The 22,868-nt window shown below is 29.8% G+C and overlaps 2 protein-coding genes across 8 annotated transcripts in view; one reads left to right on the forward strand and one right to left on the reverse strand.

Annotated features, from left to right (window-relative positions):
- Positions 1 to 2,797: 2,797 nt before the first annotated feature.
- LOC147816825 (uncharacterized) lies at positions 2,798 to 20,961 on the reverse strand. 2 transcript variants are annotated; one of them, XM_087151555.1, is made up of 6 exons: positions 20,672 to 20,961; positions 17,666 to 17,696; positions 15,532 to 15,647; positions 11,039 to 11,205; positions 7,547 to 7,603; positions 2,798 to 3,245 (listed from the first exon to the last, which is right to left on the reverse strand). In XM_087151555.1, the coding sequence occupies exons 1-5, from the start codon at positions 20,809 to 20,811 to the stop codon at positions 7,599 to 7,601; spliced, it is 459 nt and encodes a 152-aa protein (XP_087007681.1). In that variant the 5' UTR covers positions 20,812 to 20,961; the 3' UTR covers positions 2,798 to 3,245; positions 7,547 to 7,598. The 2 variants fall into 2 exon arrangements, 1 of the variants encoding a protein (XP_087007681.1); XR_015429155.1 differs by lacking the exons at positions 2,798 to 3,245; positions 7,547 to 7,603; positions 17,666 to 17,696 and having other exon boundaries at positions 11,183 to 11,205; positions 20,672 to 20,809.
- Positions 20,962 to 20,973: 12 nt separating this feature from the next.
- LOC147816826 (mitochondrial potassium channel ATP-binding subunit-like) overlaps positions 20,974 to 22,868 on the forward strand; it is a 63,274-nt gene continuing 61,379 nt past the window's right edge. Inside the window, exons 1-2 of one of the 6 annotated variants that reach the window (XM_087151589.1) lie at positions 21,247 to 21,512; positions 21,547 to 21,738. The gene's annotated coding sequence lies outside the window, so the exon portion shown is untranslated. Of the gene's footprint in view, positions 21,513 to 21,546; positions 21,739 to 22,868 lie in introns of all 6 variants that reach the window. The other 5 variants (XM_087151592.1, XM_087151584.1, XM_087151576.1 and 2 more) reach the window with 5 other exon arrangements.

Consider the following 22,868-nt stretch of genomic DNA (forward strand, 5'->3'; position numbering starts at 1 on the left):
CAACATTGTCACAGAACGTTTCTGAGTTTTTGCAGAAAAATTTTTAATTTGGGAAAGGAAAAATTTCGGTTTTCCTTTCTCATAATTTTTCAAACTTTTTTTCTATAGAATTTTTTTCAAAAATTTCCTTTTGCGCATCAGAGAGGAAAGAAATAATCATGATTTTTCTATTCTCATTTGAGATATTAAAAAAAATCAGTAATTTCTGGCTTCAGCTAGAATTTCAAATTCATAATATAAAATAAGAAATTCAGAAATTGCGAAAGTTTATAAGATAGTTTGGGCAAGAAATGATGTTCTTTCTTTCATTTTTTTTTCTTTAAAGAACTCCATATTTTACATACACTTAATTGAGTTTGTCTTTTTTTTAAGAGTCCTATTAGTGTGACTTGTGATCTTTATTTTGGGAGATACTGCACGGATTTCATAAATTTTAACTTGTGTAATATCAGGCGCCTGCATAGGTTTTTCAGAGAAGTACCTATTTCGTGAAAATGTAGATATAATTTGTAAAAAATTAAAAAATCAACACAAAAATATGGATTTATTGCTTCTTACGGGATACAAAAATAAAATCTTAAGAAAAAGTATTTTGTAAAAATACCATTTTCCGTAAAGTTGAATTTGTGAAGGTACCACTAAATGGTAGTAAATTTGGCCTTGACAGACCCCTGAATATTGACAAAATTTGAAAGAGGAAATAATTAGTGCATTTTTCCTCCGACAAAATGCGAGAATATCCCATATAGTATTAAAATTGAAAAATATTACTTTTACAATAAAAAATTTTTATACATTTTTATTCTATACTTTCTTCTGCAAACACAATGTTTCTGTTACTTTAAATTAGTAATTGTTATAGTTAAAAGTATCTGAAAGCAAAATAATAGTGCTAGGGAAGTTTGCCGCAGAAAGAACGAAAAAATTCTGCCACAGGGTAAAAGGTTAATGTCAAACTTAACGAGCTGATTTGTCATATCATGATGAGCGTGTTTAACACAGGAACTTGTGCCTGAAAATTCAAGCTGCGATCACTAGCGATAAGCATAGAGTAGGAAAAAGGAATGACTTTGAAAGAGATACATAGCTGCCAACTCTTTCCGATTTTCCCGGGAGATTTTATTTTCATATTTAAAGAGAAAGCGAAACGCATGTTATTCCATTAAACTTTTCGATTTATAATAATAATTATAAATGAGTTTTACCACCACTGCATAAAAATAATTACAACAAATATATCAAAGCCTAATGATCTTTACAATAGCAAATTTCATTCTGGTAAAAATATAAATATATTTTTGAGTAAGTTTGTTTTCCAGTAATTGTTTTAATAACACTTGGAAAATCCATTTTTGGAATGAGTGAAAGTTGGCAGTTATGGAGATTATAACATCACTTTTATTTTATTATATAACTGTCGCTGAACAACCAACCCAATTTTTGGGTTTACGACTACTAATGTTCAACTACGTAGCTTTGCAAATTTGAACCCAATCCAGAAGAGAAGAGAACTCCTGGATCAAGTATTGGGAGAATTTTTGCTTTCATGAAAGGACTTTTTTGATGGAACTAACCTGCATTTGTGTTACACGGAGAGGTAAACCACGAAAACCTTCCACGGTTAGACTGATGGCGAGGGGACCGTAATCCATGATCCATCTACCACTGAGGATATTTCACGTCAGCACCGTGGCCGCTGCAGGCCAAATGTGGAATTCGAATCCGGTTCACCTCATAGGAAGGCAAACGCTCTATCTCCTGGGCCATCACGGCTTAAAGAAATTGGTTAAATTACAGAATATGTTGAAAATTCCTTTAATATATGCTAACTTCAAAATGTTTACATTTGGATTCACGGAGCCGTTCAAAACTGTTGTTGGATATGACTTTTTTTCATCAGTCAACAAAATTGAATAGTAAGTGAAGCAGTAGTTGAAATAAGGAAACAAAATGTTTTTGCAGAAATAAACAATTATTTGATGAATATGAAACAAATGATTTAGATGACAAAGTTAACAGAACATACTAATAGCTACACATAACTGAGACACGTGTCTGAGCCAACAACACATGTCTTTACTTCTAGAAGAATCTTATATGACAGTAACTTTAGAAAAAACATCATCACAGTTGGAAAGACAGCTCAATGTGGGCGAATGCCTTCCTCTAAAGATTTCTCCATAGCGACTTCCAATTTATCTTTGATCTCCAACTCTTTTCATTAATTGCAAGAACTGACTCCACCGAATCAGCCCAGCGGCCTTCGCCGCTTTCTTGGTCTAAAATGCAATATCTTTTTTAATGTATTGTCACTGCTCATTCGAATCACATTCATTTTTATGTATTTAATAATATCAGGTTGCTTATAAATCTTGTACAGTTCAATGTTAAATCTCCAGTTATTGTTTTCATTTACACCTTCGAACACACCTCTCAAAATCTCTCAAGTCTCAGCCATTAAACATCAAAACTCTGCGACATAGGCCAATAACAAACTTTTGCAGAATTTATTAAACAAGAAGTTGAAAAATAACAGGCTCAACTACTGGAAAACTGGAGATAAACTAAAAGCATAGATTGGTCTGATTTGATGCGTTAATTGATCATATTTCCAATGAAAATGGGACAGTGTGTGAAAATAAAGTGCTGCCGCTTCCACGACCATGGCGACGAGATCTGTGACCGACCTTACAGTCATCTCCTACCCCTGAACGTATGCCCACAGGTAGTTAAAATTAAACAGTGCAGATAAAAGAAATATTTTCCTTATGCGGCCAAATTAAATATAAACCAAAAAACAACTTTAATAAAGCACAAATAAAGTATAGAAATGGACATATTATAGTTTTGGTTCTCTTACCAGGAAACAAAACTATAGTATGTCAATTATTTTATCCACAGTGATCTAAATTCAAACATAAAGTCACCAAGGATAAAATGATATACATATGGTTCTTGTTAAGAGAGCCAAAACTATAATATGTTCATTTCTTTACTTTATTTCTGCTTCATTCATGTTGTTTTCTGGCAAGCACAAAGTATATCTCATTTTGGATAATTAAGAATCTTTTATAATTAATAAAAACTCTTTACATAGGAATATCTAATGTTCCTCTCACCTCCTGACCAATATCATAATGAATGACAATATTTCTTATTTTTTGTAACAAATGACTTAAGGATGAAAGTGAGGACATTGATGTAGATATCTGTTCTTGAACATTTTTGCGCAACAAAAAATCCTCCTTAAAAAGAAACTATTATTAATATGCAAACATATTTATTTTTTTAAAACAAAACAATACTACAATTAAGTATAAGATTTATTCATAAAAGCACCTTCGAAATCAATAATTTAATACTGTAAATTCCTATTAAAAATAATATGTTATTATTTTAAAGGCCAATTTTTATGATTTTAGTTAAGAGGATGCTCTTTAGTAAAGAAGGAAAAATTCTCTTTCTCATTCATTACTAATTTGAAATTTAAAGTGTAGAAAAAGTGAGTTCAGACAAACCTTGAGTAAGCCATGAAGTTTTAAATGCTGAAAAGAAAATTTTAAAATACACAAATGCAAACAAATTGTGAGAAGATAACTTAGGATTAAGCAATTGGTGAAGTTCTCTTCTATTAATTTGTTCGCATTTTAATATTTTTAAGTATTTCTATCAGCAGTTGAAACTGCATAACTTACTTTAGATTTGCATGAATTAAATTTTTCTTTTTTAAATTAGTAATGAATGAGAAAGTAAATGTACGATAAAATCCCCCCCCCCGCTGTTTGGTGCCCTCTTAAAGGACTTATATAACCACAGTCGGACTTTTATTTAACGAACTTTCATTGTAAGAATTTTTTTGTGGAACCAAGAACATTTCGGAAATTTCTTCGTTAAATAACTTCCAAATAGTAAAGTGAATTTTCCATTTAACGAGATTTTTTTTTGAGATCTACTCTCCTCATTTCCCAAAATATTTGAGAAAATTATTAGCTTGTTAACGCATTTTATGGGGGAAATGACCTTGAACTGATTTTTGCATCCCCTTAACTTTTAGAGAAAGCAGTAAAATTCCTATCCCTTTTTGTTTGCATTTCATACAGGAAATGCAACGCCTCTAGAAAAGGGGGGAAAGGGTCAAATTCCTTGAATAGGAAATGAGCAGAGAAGATAAAGGGAATGGGTCATCAAAGTGTGTGGTCCCTGGTCCCTTATTGACATGTCCTATTATCCCCACCCCCACTGTTCACTTCCTTTCTAAAAAAACTTTCAACATTCCTGTTGTTCACTCAGTAGAGCTCTGTTCTCGAAATCGCCTCCTGTTTTTAGATTGGTGATCAGAGTGCTGCTTGTTGCTTTTCTTGCGGCTGCAAAATGTCGAAGCGAAAGTGCCTGACCATTAAAGAAAAAAATTTAATTCTTCAAGAAGTGGATAGAGGTGTGAAAAAAAAAAGATATTGCATCAAAATTTGGTATTCCTTCAAGAAGCTTATCAACGATAATAAGAAACCATGATAAGATTGAAAACAATGATTTACCAAATCCTTTTTCAAAACGTTTGAAAACATGTGTCTATGAAGATGAGAATGAGGCAGTTTTGAAGTGGATACACGCAATGCGAGATAAAAACGTGCCGATCTCTGGACCTTTAATAACCGAGAAAGCAATGCAATTTGCAAAGGCATTGGGACACGATGAATTTCGAGGTAGTGGATGGCTTGACAAGTTTAAAAGAAAACAAGGAATTGTAGGAAAAGTTATGTCTGGTGAAAGTAATGACGTCAGTGATAAGGACTGTGAAAGTTGGATTGCAGAGACTCTTAATAAAATTTTAAAAGATTATAAGCCAGAAAACATTTTTAATAATGATGAGACAGCTTTATTTTTTCAATGTTTGCCTCAAAAGACCCTAACATTTAAAAATGAAAAATGCTTTGGAGGAAAACACAGCAAAGCAAGAATAACTATTATGCTAGGGGCAAATATGACAGGCAATCAAAAATTAAAATCCTTAATTATAGGAAAAAGCAAAAGTCCAAGATGTTTTAAGGGCACAAAATCTTTGGAGGTTGATTATGAATTCAACAAAAAATCATGGATGATGGCAGACATTTGTGAAAAATGGATTCAAAAGTTGGACAAACTTATGATTGCAGAGCATCGCAAAATTGCTCTAATTTTCGACAATTGCCCTGCCCATCCGAAGGAAATCAACAAAAAACTGAAAAACATTGCAGTTTCTTACTTGCCTCCAAACACTACATTGAAGCTACAACCAATGGATCAAGGGGTGACTCAAAACTTTAAACTGCACTACTGCAAAAGAATTGTATGAAAAGTTGTCACTGCGCTTGAAAATAAGCAATCAATGCCAAAGATCAATTTGTGAGAAAGCATAACAGAAATTTCCAAAGCATGGAACTATGATGTTACAGATCGTACCATTCGTAACAGTTTTGCTAAAGCTGGATTCTTTGTCAATGCTGAGAATTTGGAAAGTGGGGACGAGGATGATATTCCTTTAGAGGAATTTAAAAAAATGTGGGTATAACTAAGAGAGAACATCGAAATTAATGATGATGTACGGATAAATGATTTTCTTTCTATTCATTCTGAAGCTGATACCACCGAAACATTGACTGAATCAGATATTTTGGACTGTGTGAAAAATAAAAACAATACAGCTATAAATTGTGAGGAAGACGGAAATGATGAAGAAATTAGCAAACCTTCATATGATGAAAAGTTAAAATCATTTGAAACAATTCAACGTGGATTGCAGTTTGAGGAGAATACGCCTGAAGGAATTTTTGGTACATTACAAAAATGTGAGACCTATTATGAGAAAAAACACTTTTTCAAACAAAAAACTCAGACAAAATTAACAGACATTATCAATAGCAATTAAAATTAAGAATGCATGTGAAAATGTATGTTTAAAATTACATTTATAATAAATGCAGCAATAATTTTAATATATAAAAATTTAGCATTTTTATTCAGGGGAAAATATATGTAGCATGATAGTATAACACTGGATAATGTTTTGTTCTATTCTTACTTTTATTGCAGATTTCTTTTATGGGTAAGATTTAGAAAATAAATAATAGATAATAATTTACAAGATAAAGGTGTATCAATTGCAATTTTAATTATTTCAAGTATCCATGAATTTAAAACCTATTCTACGTTGTGTAAGTATTTCAAAAGATGATTTTCTATTTAACGAATTTTCCATATAACGAACTTTTTTTCGGGATTTAGCGATTTCGTTAAATAGAGGTCTGACTGTAATTCAATTTTAGTCACACAATACTCGAAAAAAGTTTATTCAATACAAGTAAAAAAAAAATTTTCACAAAAATAATAGATTGTTAGAGAAAAACAATTCAGTCAACATCAGCACAACAATAAATTTAATTACTTCTTTGCAAACAGTTTCAAATACATTTTTTGTCACAATAGCAGGGGTCTGTCTAGGTTTTTTTTAAGAAGTACCTATTTTGTGAAAATTTAGACATAATTTGTGAAAATTAAAAATTATATTAACAAATCAACACAAAAATATGGTAACATAAGAAAACAGTTTCAAAATTTGTCACTACAAATAAAACTCATTTATGACTGGTAAATTTCTATATATATTCCCCCATATATTCAAAAATAATTTTGCTATTGTAAAATTTTGAGCAAAAAATTTTATCCAAATTTCAAAATCCATAAAAATCGTTGTCCATAGTTAAATTTCAACTTGATTTTATAAAAACATGCAGTTAATAGTACTAGTACTAAAAGTTATTTTAATTATGAGAACATTTTCTACTGGGTCATACAGAAAAAAGTTTCACAAAAAAAAAAAATTATTCATGAAAAATAAAGGTCTGTTAGAATAAATTTACAATAGTATTTAAGATAATGTTTGAATTTTGACTTCCTGTAAAGTTTATAGGGAGAGCCTCATCTCTTCATTATAAAAAACTCAGTTAAAAAAGCTCACTTCGATATGGCATAAATGACCTGTTAAGCTTACTACATTGCACTATCTGACCAAACATATGCTACTTTTCGTAGAAGGCAGCTGGCAGAAAAGCTCCTCTTTTCCATAGATTGCAAAGAGAATGGGCTTTGCAAGAATTTGTGAAGGTACAGCTAATCGGTAGTAAATTTATCCCGGACAGATCATTAAATAGTTTATCTAATTTCGTTTGGCAGTAGATTTAAAACCATAAATAACTCTCTAAGTATCAGGCATTTAAGCAACTTTGTATAGAATATCATTATACACGAAGAAAACTAAATTATGTTACAAAGCTGCATAAAAGTCATTGTGCGTGAATTATAGAAAAAAAGAAGGTACTGGTAAGGGGAGAATAAATATCTCATTAATGAGATTTAGCATAAGTGACAAAATTTAAATTTTAGATAAGGAGAACTCTGAGAAAATTTTGTTGGAATATAAATTATTCATTCCTGAAAATCCTGGAATCAACGGTTTCCAGATTCACAGAATCCTGCGAATTAGAAGAATCACAGGATTGTACAATCTTACCCATTCACGAATAATTGGTCCAGTCAGTTCTAAAAAGGATTCATTGTTAAGATCACCCTGAAAAGAGAAAATGTTTTCTATTTATAAATATATATAGACATACACATTCCTTTATCGTAATATTCCTTTTTATCTAAACTAAAATTTATGATCATACTTGAAGTTGTTAAATTGTGAGTGCACAAAAATATCATAAACAGTGTCCACGCTAAGGATTTCAAATTATCAGCCAGTAAATAAGAATCTGAAAACCACCAAATCTTTCCAATACACAAGGGATAATAAGACATATGTCTTTTACCTGCCCTCTCTTGATCTAAAGATCTTCCAGGTCACAGAAGAAATGTTGAAGTTTTCTCTCGACAAACCCCCATTTTCCTCTACTCAACTTCAAGGATGCGAAAAATTTTCTCTATGGCTCAAGTTCAAAATAGAGGGAAAATCAAATTAAATTTTCGGTTTTATGGATACTAAATAAATGGTTATGTTCTGTATTGGCCATTATTATAGAAAACTTGCCATCATTGGGGTCCATACAAAACCCTGTGGCAGAATGGTTTTGGGCTTTCTGCGACAAAAACCCCCATTTTATGGATAAAATAAATTTTTTTTTTTTAATTGAGTTATAGTTTTTTTATTCTAATATTATGGGCAAAATTCTCGCATTTTGTCAGAGAAAAACATACTAATTATTTCCTTTTTTGCATTTTGTATATCATTATCACATTAAAACAAATAATAATAAAAAAGTGTGAAATCCGCAGCTATAATTATTGAAAAAAAGATCATGGCAAAATCATGCGAATCAGACTCTTCAAAAAGGGATTATTAAATGCATGTTTTCATTTTGAGATTCAATTGTAATTAATAACATTTTAAAAATATTGGATTTTAAAAACTATGTGAAAATCAGTAGTAATAAATGCATAAAAATATAATTCAGCAGAAAACTAAATTTTTTACTTCATTATTCTTTATTTTTCATTATTCTCAAACGAGAATAAAAAAATCAAAAGCATTTTTTTTTCGAACTCAGATGCACGAAAAAGGCATCTTTTGAATATAATTCTGAAGAAAAGATAAAATCTTTCAAAAATTTCAGCAGAAGAGAAAACCAAAATTTTCTACTTCACAAAAAAAAATTCTGCAAGAATTTGGTACTATTCTGCGACAATGTCGTTATGATTCTGCCAAGGGGATACAAAACAGCGTCGATTGTAACAACATAAAGAAAAATTATCTTTTATTTTATTAATTTAAGTTTGATATCTGTAAAATTTTTAAGTAAACACCAATTTAAGAAGAGTTTGCTTTTCGTTTAAGTCAAAATTGTAACTTTTTAGTTCTAGTTATTTATTTTTTATTCTACATCTTCTTACAGACATTTTAATACCGAGTTTACTTAAAATCTGATGCGTGTTTTTCTCTTCGTTGTAATTTGTGTGTTAATATCTTTGTAATCATTTAATTAGTAGTTGGGAAAACTACATTATTTTTGTAGTTTACGACACTTACAATTACTTTGTTACAAATGTTAACAACTACTTTATTTAAATGTAGTGACTACTTCCCCCTTACGGCTATGTTTTTGCTAGATACTTTTAATAATAACAAGTATACATATTACTAATTTAATGTAACAGAAGCATCAAAAAAAAATAAATCCGGATAAAATAAAATATTTTTTTTAACTGAATATATAATATTTTTTATTCTAACATTATGGACGATATTCTAGCATTTTGTAGGGGGGAATACACTAATTATTTCTTTTCGTCCATTTTGTATATTCTCATCACATTAAAAATAAATAATAAAAAATCGTGAAATCCGTAGCTGTAATTACCAAAACGGAGAATGATCGACGGCGAAATTACGCGAATCCGAATATTCAAAAAGGAGTTAGTAAATTCGTGTTTTCATTTTAAGATTCAGTTGTTATAATAAATATCGAATTAAAAATATGGGATTTCAAAAACTTTGTAGAAATTAATAAGTAATAACTGCACTAAAAATAGAACGAAAATTTCTGCAGAAAAGAAAACTACTTTTACTTTATTATTCTTTATTGTTTTAATGTTATCAAATGAGCATAAGCTTTTATGAGCATAATCAAAAGTATTTTTAGTTATTTCAATGCACGAGAAAGGCATCTTTTAAATATAATTCTGAGGAAAAGATAAAATCTTTGGAAAATTTCCACAGAAAAGAAAACCAAAATTTTTTACTTCCCAAAGAAAAAATCGATCTGCAAAAACTCGGTATCATTCTGCGACAATGTCCCTGAGTCGCCACGGGGTTACTTCCCTACTCTAAGGAACTGAACTTTGCTGGAGAAATGAATTCATTATATACAAAATGGTTAAGAATTAAAAAAAATGGCTAATATTAAACATAAAGAACTATTTAGAAATATTTATTCATATTTACATGAGCCAGTTTGTAATTCTAAATTTTTTTTTTTTTTTTGAATTTGTTCATTTGATTTTCAATTTTTTATACTTTTCTCGACAATGAGTATTTAATTTAAGAAATACAAACTGTTAAATACTTGCGATTTTGTTAAGTGTTTAATGCTCTTTTATTTCCTCTAAGAAATTTAGTACATCGAAAATATGTTTCCGTCCTTTGAAATACCATCACTGATTTATGAGTGTACATTCGCACGTGAAAGTGTGACCATAGTGATAAATTATCTATTATTCATAATGGCTAGCATAAATATTAGTTATATGTGATTCGAAATACGCAATTCTTGTTAACTCACTGTGAAGGAAGGAATTAATGAAAATAGGTGAGTTTTTCCCCAGTTGTTTGACATTTGATGAAAAATTAAAATTATTTTTATTTGAGATTATGGAAACGTTCCCCTTCAGACTATGGAAATTCAATAATCCTTGTTTTTTTTCTATGAAATTTCTATTTTCTGACTTCCTTCATGAATTTAAATTTCTCAATCTTCTTAAAGGAATGTTAATTTCTTTTATTTTGTTTCGTAAAAATCCAAATATGGAGTAGTAACAGGCATTTAAATCAAAGAAAGTTAAAAGATTTTTAAATTTATTTGGAAAGGGGGTTCTGAATAATAATAAACTCAAAATTTTATGAACAAAAAAAAAGTTTTAAACTGATTTTTATAAATGGCTCGCTTTATTATGTATTTAAATATTCCAGCAAGCAATAATGTGTGCAAAAAGTCTATTAGGGATTTTTTTGAAAACTTACCTAATTTCAGGTAATTTTCTAAAATGTACAAAAACTAGAAAAATTTTACTATACCAGTAGAAACTGGCAAAATCCAGTTGAGTTGGCAGCTATGCATTTCAGATTTATGCAACTTTTTTTAGGCAATTTCAAATTTTCTTGGCACACCTTCTCTTGAAACTGTCTGCTTTCCTTAGATAAGTAACTTTTTTAAGATTAGTTTTTTTAAAAATTGCTAATACCTATTCAGACTTTTAAAAAATAATAAACGAAATGAACTAGACTTACAACATTCAGCAAGCCGAGTAAGAGACAAAAACTGACTCAAAAAGACATTCACGACACTTGACATATCAATGTGCAGAGTGTAGGATAAAGATGAATTCTCAGGCAAAGAAGGGTTATGAAGCCTTCCCACTGGGGCAAAAGAAAGGCATTGGAAAGAAGAGCCTTTCCTGAAATATACAGAATATGCAATAACTTCATATACATCAGATATCTTTAACAAAATACATGGACAGGAAAAAATCCAGTAGACCTCATGAAATAATATAAATTTCATGATAACTGTCGCAAAATATACTAAATATTTTACATATAAAGAATTTCAGAGATTTTTATTGTCATCAAAATACAAAAACTTTATTACAGTAATAACTATAAATGGTCTGTAATACTTTCCTTTTACAACTGACATTAAATTAACTTGAATAGAAGAGATTGTGACACAAAATGAAAAACCCTGAAAATTTTGTGTACAAAAACTCGATAACAAGATATTAATTTATATAATATTCATATTTAAAATAATTTTTTGAACAAAATTTATAATACCAATAAAGAATATCACACAAGAATCAGGATATTGGATTTTAAGAATGCGAAAATACAAATCGCGATATTGGGTTTTAAAACCGCGTCAATACGAATCATGATGCATAATTTTTAGATTCTTTGAATATGAATTAAGACAATGGAAAACAAACTCATGCAAATACGAATCGCGATATTGGATTTTTAAATTGCATGAATATGAATTGCGATTTATGATTTTTAAATCTAGTAAATATGATGATCAGTAAGTAACTTTTAAATCAGAAAAATATGAAAATCAATGTCTAATATTAAAATTGCGTGAATATGAATCTCCGTATTAGTGGAATCCAGTACAGTTTCAAGTATTAAAAACAATAAAAATCCGACTAAAAAAAAAAATTGCAGGAAAATTATGCATATGAAAATGTCTCGTTAACGTGATTTCGCGAAGGTTTCAACATTTAAATTTTAGATTGTACAACTTAAGTCTTACTTGACATTTTAGATTGCGGTGAAAATTTCGCCAGATTTTAAATTTTATTTGCGGAAGTCCGTGAATCAATGGTCTTGATATATGCAGAATTCCGCGAAAAAATCACATGCCCTGCTCTTAGGTTTTAGACCTGGATAGATAATACGAAAAACCTGGAATATAATCACTCCTGCTTGAATTTGAAATGTTTTTTATTATGTTAATTCATAAAATTGAACAGCAATAGAAAATTAATATCTTATTGATAGTTAAAAAGACTGTGGGGAAAGAAGTTATCGACCATGACAACCTTCATCTATAAAAAGGTACCCCAACATAGAATCGAGTTAATTTGTCTTATATACTAGTGAATTGGAATTGTACTTTTGTAGTGGTAGAGGCACTACAGTACTCTCTCGCCATAATTATATCAGTGATAGAATTCGATGAACGGATTCATTGCTGTTCTGTGAGAAGCCGAGAGAGCTGTGTATTAAGATCACAGTACTTTTTTTTAGTGAGTAGGTGGGTTATATATTTTAAATTTCACTTACTGCAAAAGAAATACATAAACTACTGCTTCTATACTTAAAAACAATTAAATATATAAATTTAATGTTTATAATTACAAATAAATTTGACAAAAAATGATCAAATGAAGGATGCATAACACACTTACAGTTAGACATATTTATGCAAATAAAGCCTTTAATTGATTTTTCCTTTTTGGTATATTCTGAAGTTATCGGCTGATTGCAGTAAAATCATATGCGGGAGAATAGTCTCCCGTTGGACAAAAGTAAAGATGTTGGTTGAGAGTGCATATTACTACTTTTTATTTTATAACCGTCATTGAACAGCTGACCCAAATTTTGGGTTCAGCACCACTAATGTTCAATTACATAGCCTTGTAATTTTGAACCCAATGCAGAAGAGAAGTGAACTCCTGGATCAAGTATTGGGAGACATTTGCCTCCGTGGAGGACATTTTGATGGAACTAACACGCATTTGTGTTACATGGAGAAGAAAACTACTAAAACCTCCCACGGTTAGCCTGATAGCAAGGAGACTCTTAACGCATGATCCGTCTACCACTGAGGATATTTCAAGTCAGCACTGTGATCAGTGTAAGCCGGATGCGAAATTTGTATTGACCTTCAAAAAATTATAAGTAGAAAAAAAAAGAATTTATCACCATATAAGAAATTGAGCCAGGGTGACTCCGGAAATTAGAATTCCAGTAGATTAGAATTCCAGCAATGGTTGATCAATACAAATTCTGTATCCGGCTCTCACTAACCACAGTGCTGATGTAAAATATCCTCAATGGTATCCCCTTGCCATCAGACTAAGCGTGGGAGGTTTGAGGGATTTTCCTCTCCATACAACGCAAATGCGTGTTAGTTCCGTAAAAAGTCCTCCACGAAAGCAAAGTTTCTCCCAATTCTTGATCCAGGTGGTTTTCTAGGTTCAAAAGTTTAAGGCTACGAAGTTGAACATGAGTAGTAGTAAACCCAAGAAACTGGGTCGGCTGTTCAACGACGGTTATAAAATAAAACAACGTATAAGAAATTGTGATTAAAAAGAATATTTAAAATAAACCTTCATCTAAGTTGGATTAGTTGGAAGTCGACTGTTCATAGTTAAAGAGTCTTCAAGGTGGGGAGATATATCACCAGCAAGTAGTAAGACTAGACATCAATAAAAAAATATTTCCATTAAATATAACTGTGTTTTCTTCTTGTTATTTAAAAAATAATACATTAACAATAAAACAATCTAAATGGTATTTAAGATATTTATCTTTTCAAACAAATCAGTTCTCTGGCAGTAATAGGAAAATTTTTATCAAATTTTCCTTGGACAGTAAATTGTTTCGCCAAATACTATAAAGTGTTTCCTTGTAGGAGAACTAAAATATCAGTGGTCTGTCTAGGTTTGTATGAGAAGTACTTACTTTGTGAAAATTTAGACATAATTTGTGAAAATAAGAATTATATTAAAAATAGAACACAAAAATATGGTAAATTTTTACATATTTTTCCCCATAAATTAAAATACAAATTTATGTAAATGAAAAAATTGAAACTTAATAAAACATGACAGGAGTTACAAGAGAAACAAAAAATATAATCAGAAAACTATATTTTATTAATATTTAATCTAGTTGCATGTATAAATGAATGCCTGTCCGTTATGTGTCTTTTATAGACTGCCAAATCATTCAAACAGCAATATGGTATGCAAAAAATTTGAAGCACAAAGAAAGCCCATTGAGCGAAAACGTCAACATCATTGAGTGAAAAACGAAATGAAATTTTATAATTGGTCAGGTGATATCCATTATTTTATAATTAACTTTAGACAATTTAATTATCCAAATACTTTAAAGATAACATCAACGATATTTATTAGCTTATTACATTATTTGATTAATAAGAAAAAGAAATTTATTATACTACTTTAATATTTAATTATTTATATTTGCTCTATCAGATACCTTCAACATTAACGTGAGAGCATGAATAGACAACGTCACCATATAAGTATTCCTAAAGTTATCTCAGACCGTGTGCTTATTTTGTTTATACCAACTCTTTTAAAACGTGTTTCTGTAAAAGTGAATGATTTAAAATCAACACTAATTGAAATTAAAAATTAAAAAAAATACTTAGATAATAAAAAAAAAATAAGTATTTTAAAATATATATGAAAAAAATATGAGTATTTAAAAAAAGACAAAAGATATACTATACTGCTATAAGACAAAATCAATGAAGTAAAGGTATTCATACGTTTCGAGAAACTATAAAAAATTGCCATACTATTATTGACAACAATGATGCTTAATCACTGTTAATAATGTCTATTAGCTGAAATAAAAAAATAATTTATCAGCTAAATAGTATATTAATATTTTAATGAATTGGAATTTAAAGAAATCTTTTCTTCATCATTACTTATAAATATTTTAAACAGTAAATCAAAGATCAGAAAGAGAAATAGTCATGCTCCTAAGTCCTTATCAAGGCCTCATAAGAAGTTTATTTGTTTTTAAAATTCCGGGTTTAGTTGGCTGCTATTGATAAATGTATTTCGCACACAACTCAAATGTTAAAAGGTTATGTAATAAATCCCAAATATACTAATATAGGTATCGAGTATTATATTGACATATTTTCCGATTATTAAAACTACACCAACACTAAGCAGCTTTAATATCAATATTGTGGAAATAAGTCTTTCACTCACGGCCCCTCGAAAGGGTTATATACAAAATTTTGACTATCATCAGCTGGTAGCTAATAGTGTTTTTCGAATTCTTTTGCCAAGAAAAATGAAAAAAGTCACAATTTAAAATCCAGAACTATAATTAACTTTAAGAGCACGGTAGACAACGTCAACAAAAATTCGTTACAAAGCTCAGTCCATAACAGAGATTCATAACAAAAAGATTTAACAAATATTTTTCTGCATGGCAATATGTGATACCTCAGTCGTGGGGATATAGAATTCAGGGCAATAGCTATTTCTTTGCGTTTCTCATAACTAGTAGATGGTAACTGCCAGTGTACATTCAATGTTTGATAACACGGAGATACTTTATCCTGAAAAATAAATGCATTGATATTACCATTTTGGAAACACACATACAAGGCGTTAAAATCACTTTTAATACATAATTAATGAATCATTGGCACATAATTAAGAAATCATTGGCATTTGAAAAAAAAATAGTAATAACATCTCATAAAGAGTCACAAATTAATTTTCAAGGGAGGAAAAAAAAACAGTTTTGAACTCTCACCCACTACATAGCTGATATCAGAAAGAGCAAAGGAGGGATTGAAATTATAAAAACAGCTTATTTTTTCATTTAGATTGGAATGTGTTATGAACTGCCTTAAGTTTTAGCCCAAAAATAGTTGTAGATGATTTTAATTACTTGTTTGTCTTTACACCCTTTGAAAAATCCCTTCAAAATTTGATCTGAACTAAACCCCCCTCCCAAAAAAAAATAATAATAAATAACACACAAGGTTGGATTTATATATAAGCAGAATAGGTTGCAGCTTAGAGCCCCAAATATCTTTTTTCTTTCCTTTTGCATTGCTCAGAGTCGCTCAAAATAAATTCAATAGCCAAGTAACATTAGCAATAACTATTAATTTAATCTTCAATAATCACGGATAAAAAAATGATATTCTGATAATTAGTTTAGAGATTGCAAGTGATTTTGGTGAAACTAGTTTTGAAATTTTTGAAACAATGACTAAAAAAGAATTTCATGAACAGATTAAGCATTGGTTTGATGAAGAAAATTGCTGTTGACGCAAAACAGTGACTTGGTAAGTGTAATAGAAACTCTTCACCTGGGAAATCAACTAGAAACTGGGAATTGAGTAATACACTGCATTTATACATGGACACTTATGATGCTGAACGCTCTGGCATTCGTTAAATCAGCATTGTTCTAGAAAATATAAAAAAGTTTCACAAAATACTTTTTCTTAAAATTTTATTTTTGTATCCTGTAAGAAACGATAAATTCATATTTTTGTGCTGATTTTTTAATATAATTTTAAATTTTTCACAAATTATGTCTAAATTTACACAAAATAGGTACCTCTCAAAAAAACCTAGACAGACCCCTGATATTAACATGACTAAATATGCGTGCCGCCCTTCATTAATCTACTTGCTGTGTGAGTGGCCCTTCACTCAAAAAGGTTGTGCATGCCTATGTATAAAGCGTCAACATCGTAAAGGGAGCATATAAAATATTGGTTAAGACATGACTCTCAGGATGCATAATTTTCTAGTGCAGTAAATAAACAGATTTATAGAGATAAAATTAAAACCGAAGATTAAACATATAGGTAAAACCCCACGAGATGCCACTGTGAGCCCAAGTAATAAGCAGAGATCTTACAGACCAAGAAGTGTCAACATACAAATTCATATTTGAAATTAAATAATTGTTTTTTGTTAAACAGATGTCAGTGATGGGTTGATGTTCTGAACTCTTGAAAAATCACTGAACCCCGCGATACTAATGGATGAACCTACTGATTAATGAATTTGAACACACATATACATAGAGCAAATATTCCTTTTCTCCTTTATTCTTAGATGAAGGAGAAAATTAGCATAATACTAAGTATCAAATTACTTTGTAACTTTTCTTTAAAGCAGATGTTTGACTAGTTCTAATTAGAAGCCTCGATTGTTTAAATATAATTCTTCTCGGATTGAAATCCCCAGTTTTGTCTACCAATAGATAAAATAATATAAATTAAAAGCCTTGATTGTTTAATTAAAAGCTTTGATAGTTTAATTAAAAACCTTGATAGTTCTAAGTAAAAGCCTAAATTGTTTAAATATAATTCTATTTTGGTTCGAAATTATCTGTTTTGTCGACCAATAGATAAAATAATACAAATGTGAATATTAATAGGTAGATAAAGAAGTTGAAATTTTATATCTTAAATAGAACTCCCGATTATAATATAAAGAGACCCAGAAGGATGGAAGTCCTAAAGATCCACAATTTCCAAAGTATAACAGAATCACTGATCTTATATATTTAGTAAACTGAATGATATGAAAGGGAAAAGTAACTCACCTTATACATAAAATTCAAATACCATTTTTTGCTGAAAGTATGCATAAAAAATTAAGTAACAAAATATGAAGAGAAGAAAAAAAAAAGATTAAGCACATTGCCGAGCTTAAAAAAATTTATTATTAATCCAGTACTTAGATCATAGTTTTAATTACAAATTGTCAGGATTAGAATTAATCATGGAATACAGCTATAAAGAATTATGATAAGCAATAATTATGATCAGAGTAAACATTATTTTATTCCCTGCGGCAGAATTTTTTGGTCATTCTGCGACAAACCTCTCTAGCGCTAATATCTTTCAGCAAGATACTTTTAATAATAACTAATGCATATGTTATTAATGACATTTAAAGTAACAGGAATGTTGTTTTCACAAAGAAAAACCTATTAGGGTATAATAAAATTGCACTGTCCCATAGCGTGGGGGTTTAGGAAATAACACTCTTATATTTAACAAGCACTATTTATTAATTTTTTACAACATTTAGAATACAGAAGATGCGTTTTAACGCAACACTAACAGGTGAGGAAAACTAAACTGAAACTTTTAGAGGGAAAGTCCCAAGAGATTGCGTAGGCGTGATAGTATGTAAACATAGCCTCGGACGGCTAAATTCATGACAAAAATGTTATGTATTTTTTAAAAAATTAATATGCAGGGTGACCCGGGGTAATTCACGATCACTCTGTTTCTGGGGTAAATAATGATCACCTAAGTTTTATTTTAAAAAAATAATTTTTTTTTAAATTTAAGACATGGACAAGAATGCTTGTACACTTTACTAAAGTATAACTACATTTACTTAATAATAATTTTTTGTTTAATCTAACAAAATAAGTATCTTTTAAACTGCTTTCTGTATTTTCCATTTCAAAGATGAGTTTCAAAATGTGCACATTTCTGCAAAGAATGTGCACATTTCTTTGCAGATAACCCTCCTTCTCTTAATAATAAATATTTTGAGTCACTTTCTTTTTCTTTGATATAAAAGTAGTGTAAGCTTTTGTTTAATTGTTTCACATCTACTGTAAACATTATAATTGATTATAGGAAACTATATCAAATGTTGCCCCCTACAGATGGGGTATTGATCACTGGGGTAATTCCAGATCATTGTCATTTCTTCTTTATATGAAATAGCTTATAAATACCTAATTGTCTTTTCTTAAATAACAGTTCATATTTATTAAGTGGAACAACTATAAAATATATTTTAACTGTCATCACAAAATTTGTTTTTAACTGTATACAAGACTGTATTCTGATTTGCACCATTTCTGGTCTGTTTTACCTTGCTTCTATATTAATTTTATGAGTGTACATCGTTAGAATAATTTTTAAGTTTATAAATTAGCCTAGTATAACTGTTAGAATAATTTTTAAGTTTATGAATTAGCCTAGTATAAATATGGTGAGAAATTATAAGCCCCTAAAAAGGATACTAAGCTTCTAGAAAACAAAATTAGTGAATTTCTTTTAATGATTGAAAATGAAAATTTCAGTGTGAGAGCTGCTGCCAGAGCTGTTGACATATCCTACTTAACTTTACACTTTCCCTTAATGAAGTTAAAAAATCCAGCAAAAGTAACACATGTGGGAACTGTCTTATATTTCAGAAGAACATGAAAATGAGTTGGCTGATTGCCTAAAATGGCACGATGCAAAGATTTTTGAAAATTTAAAGTGTTAATCGTTCTTCTTGCTTTTAAATAAATCATTTTATTAGCTGTTTAAACATATCTTTTTGGTTTATTTGTTTGATCTTGATGTCTTATTTGTTAATTACCATTACATAATTATTTTTAAACAGCCCCTTTACAATAAATACCGGTGATCAGTAATTATCCCAGAAGTGATCAGGAATTACCCCAGAAATGATCAAGACCAGGGGTAATTCCTGATCACTAAAAATTTTAAATCTTTTAAATTCTAATTAGATTTTCAAACAAAAGAAAGTGGCATTGGACTCATCTCATATAGCCTCAAACTTCCAGTAAATATTAAAATTCTATTTTGAATAGTTTTTTCATAAAATAGATGTTTGCGTTTTTTGATCAGGAATTACCCCAGGTAACCCTAATATTTTTTATATTCCAATATCTCGGCAATATTGTCCCATTTTGTAAAAGAAATAACACACTAATTATTTCTTTTTTGGCATTTTGTAAATCATCATCACATAAAAAAATAATTATATTAATTAAAAATCATAAAATCAGTGAAAGAAAAGAAAACCAAAATTAAAAAATCACAAGTATTCCTCTCCTTTGAAAGAGTAAAAAAAAATTTCTGCAGAAAGAAAATTTTTTGTTTCAACGTTCTTTATTTTTCATTTTTCTCAAATAAGAATCAAAAAATTACGAACAATTCTTTCCCCTCCGATGTGCGAAAAAAGCATCTTTTAAGTATAATTTTAAAGAAAGAGAACCAAAATTTTTTACTTTCTAAAGAAAAATTCTTTCTGCAAGAACTCTGTAACGTTTCTGTGACAATGTCGGTGTGATTCTGCCACAATTCTTTTCTAATAGAAATAGTGTATTTTAAAACTAGAAAAGAATAGTATTATAAGTCTAGCAAATAGAAAAACAGTGCAATGTCCTTAGAAATACCATTTATGTGTAATATTAACAGGATAATTTACCCAAATGCTATAGATATTTCTCTGATAAAAAAAATTATTTGAAGTATTAACCACATTTTTTGTATCTGTAATTGAAAAATGCTGTTAAAAGTTTCTTGCATTCCACCACTAGATGGTCCATGCAGCTGATGGGCAAAGCTATTTGGAACAGGTAATGATACATCTTTGTTTTTCTCATTGTTAAAAATTAAGAAATAAAACATTATTAATTGCAAAAATTTTGTTTAAAAATAGATATATATTGTAGTTAACAAAAGTAAAAGCTAATTTGATGTACATATCTATATTACAATAAATAAAAAGGGGGGAAAAGCTGGAGAGTTCGAAACTTGTATAAAAGGATTTAGAAATGAGTACCAACTTTTTATCTTTATTATCAATCAACATGGAAAGCATAGAGCGACGTTTATTCTTTCTGCCAGCAAGTATTTGTCCATAACCAGCATACGTCCTTAATTGATTTGGGCGAATATTATATAGCAGTCTATTAAACTTTATCATTAAAAACTCGTCAAAACTAACTTATATAAAAAAATCACAAAACAGATCAGTTTAGTTATTATAGTTTATGTATTATGAAAGTATTACGAACTGTGTGTTGAGTATTGAGTATAGTAAAGTGCGGCGTGCTCTCTGCTTTCGCTTATAGCACTGCGTTTCAATAGGTAAGGCTTAATTTAGCCTATCAAGATTTATTTGAGCTCTGAGGCTCTTCTTCAAATGCAACATGCTACCACGGCATCCAACAGGGAAGTTTTTATTGTATAGTACCAATATTTTGAAACTAGAGACCCTCCACTAAAACCCAAGTTGTTCAATTGAAAATGGTAGTAGAAGACAATATTCGCTTTAATCTAACTCACGTGATTTCGGAAATTTAACTCATTCACAAAATGGGTACAAATAAGCAAAACGTTACAGATTTAAATGTTTACTATTTCCTCTTGCGTGCGAGTTTCTAGAAACATTACAGGTCCTCGGCATATTATTTAATTAATTGCTCCTCTTTTAATACCTTTTATAATCTTAGAATTTTTAAAGCATTTGTAGTTGTAATAGGATATATTGGCGTGAAATGTTAAACTATCTTTTTAAGATTATTAATAATGATACCACGTAAGTAATTATTTTCCCTTTCTTCGAGCTCTTCGTAAACCTACTTTAGATTCTTCTTTGTTATCATCTGATTAAATAAATTTAAGGTATTTCGTGTACAAAAAATTCGGACGTTCTAAGGTATTTCGTGTACAAATTTCCTTTACAATAAAGTGTTAGGTACAGCTGTCATTAGTTGTTTGAGATCTTACTATTTGACTGCTCTCATATGTAGAAAAAAGTAAAATCAGTTCTTTCGATGGTTGTCAAGGTTTTGATATGCGTCAGTTTTTGACTGTTTTAACCATTTATAAAGCCGTTCTTGCTAATAAGGTATAAATAGTGTAAATATTATCATTTATATTTAAAATAGTACATTGTCGGTGTGTTAAAAGTTTAAAACACGAATATATCTATACAAAATAAGGGAAATAATTAATCATTTAAATAATTACGTTTTGATGCGCTCAATTTATGCCAAAATTGTGAATCCATTTTTATTGTATTTTTGGCAGTTATTAGCATTGATTTTCTTGTACTTTTTAGATATTCCAATATGCCGGCCAGCTGGCCGAGCGGTTACCGCGTCTGACTGCGAAGCCATTGGCTGCGGGTTCAAATCCCCCCCTGGGCATGGATGTTTCTCTCTCTCTTTGTGCTGTCCTCTGTTGTGTGAATGTGGCCCACCCTATAAACGGGTTTGTGGCGTGGGCAACATTGCTCCCCTCCGTGACTTTGTTTCACAGGTGCCCACTGGGTATAGCTAAATGAGTAACAATTCTGGCATCTTCACTGGCAAAGATTCAAATTCAAAGCCTGCCATTAATCAAAAAAAAAAAAAAAAAAGATATTCCGATATATTTCAGGCTATATGGGAAATTCGAATTGCCCATTTGATTATTTAGGGTGACCCGGGGTAATTCACGAACTACATTTACTTAATAAAAATTTTTTGTTTAATCTAACAAAATAAGTATCTTTTAAACTGCTTTCTGTCCTACATCCAAACATCTTTTTCTGTTACTGCCGTGGTAGAGATAAACCCCTTCTCGTTCATGTGGGGTGAGTACATTTTTAAATTGTTTTATTCAGGGTGCGTAGCATTTTTGAAAAGTGCTTAAAGGTGCTTATTTTTCTTGCAATTTTTAAAAGCCCTTAAAGGTGCTTTTTTTTCGGTGTTTGTAAGAAGTGCTTAATTTTCTATCTTTTAAAAGAAATTTTTTTCCTTGCCGTGTAAATTTAAATTCTAAATCTTCATGCAAAATACAAAAAATGCGTGATTTCCACAATTTTCTTTGCAATATTTATCAGAAACTAGTTATTTTATCACAATCATGTAAAGTTTTTTAAAAGTTTTTGAATTTTATGTTTATATATTAAGAACTTTAAACAGTTGAAAACTTTTTTATTAGTGCACAGATCCTAATTATGATTTTTCTTTTGGAAAGTGATAAAAAATATTT

The sequence above is a fragment of the Parasteatoda tepidariorum genome, chromosome 1 (assembly GCF_982258835.1).
Source record: "Parasteatoda tepidariorum strain Cologne lab strain chromosome 1, Ptep-v5.0, whole genome shotgun sequence".
NCBI lineage: Eukaryota > Metazoa > Arthropoda > Arachnida > Araneae > Theridiidae > Parasteatoda > Parasteatoda tepidariorum.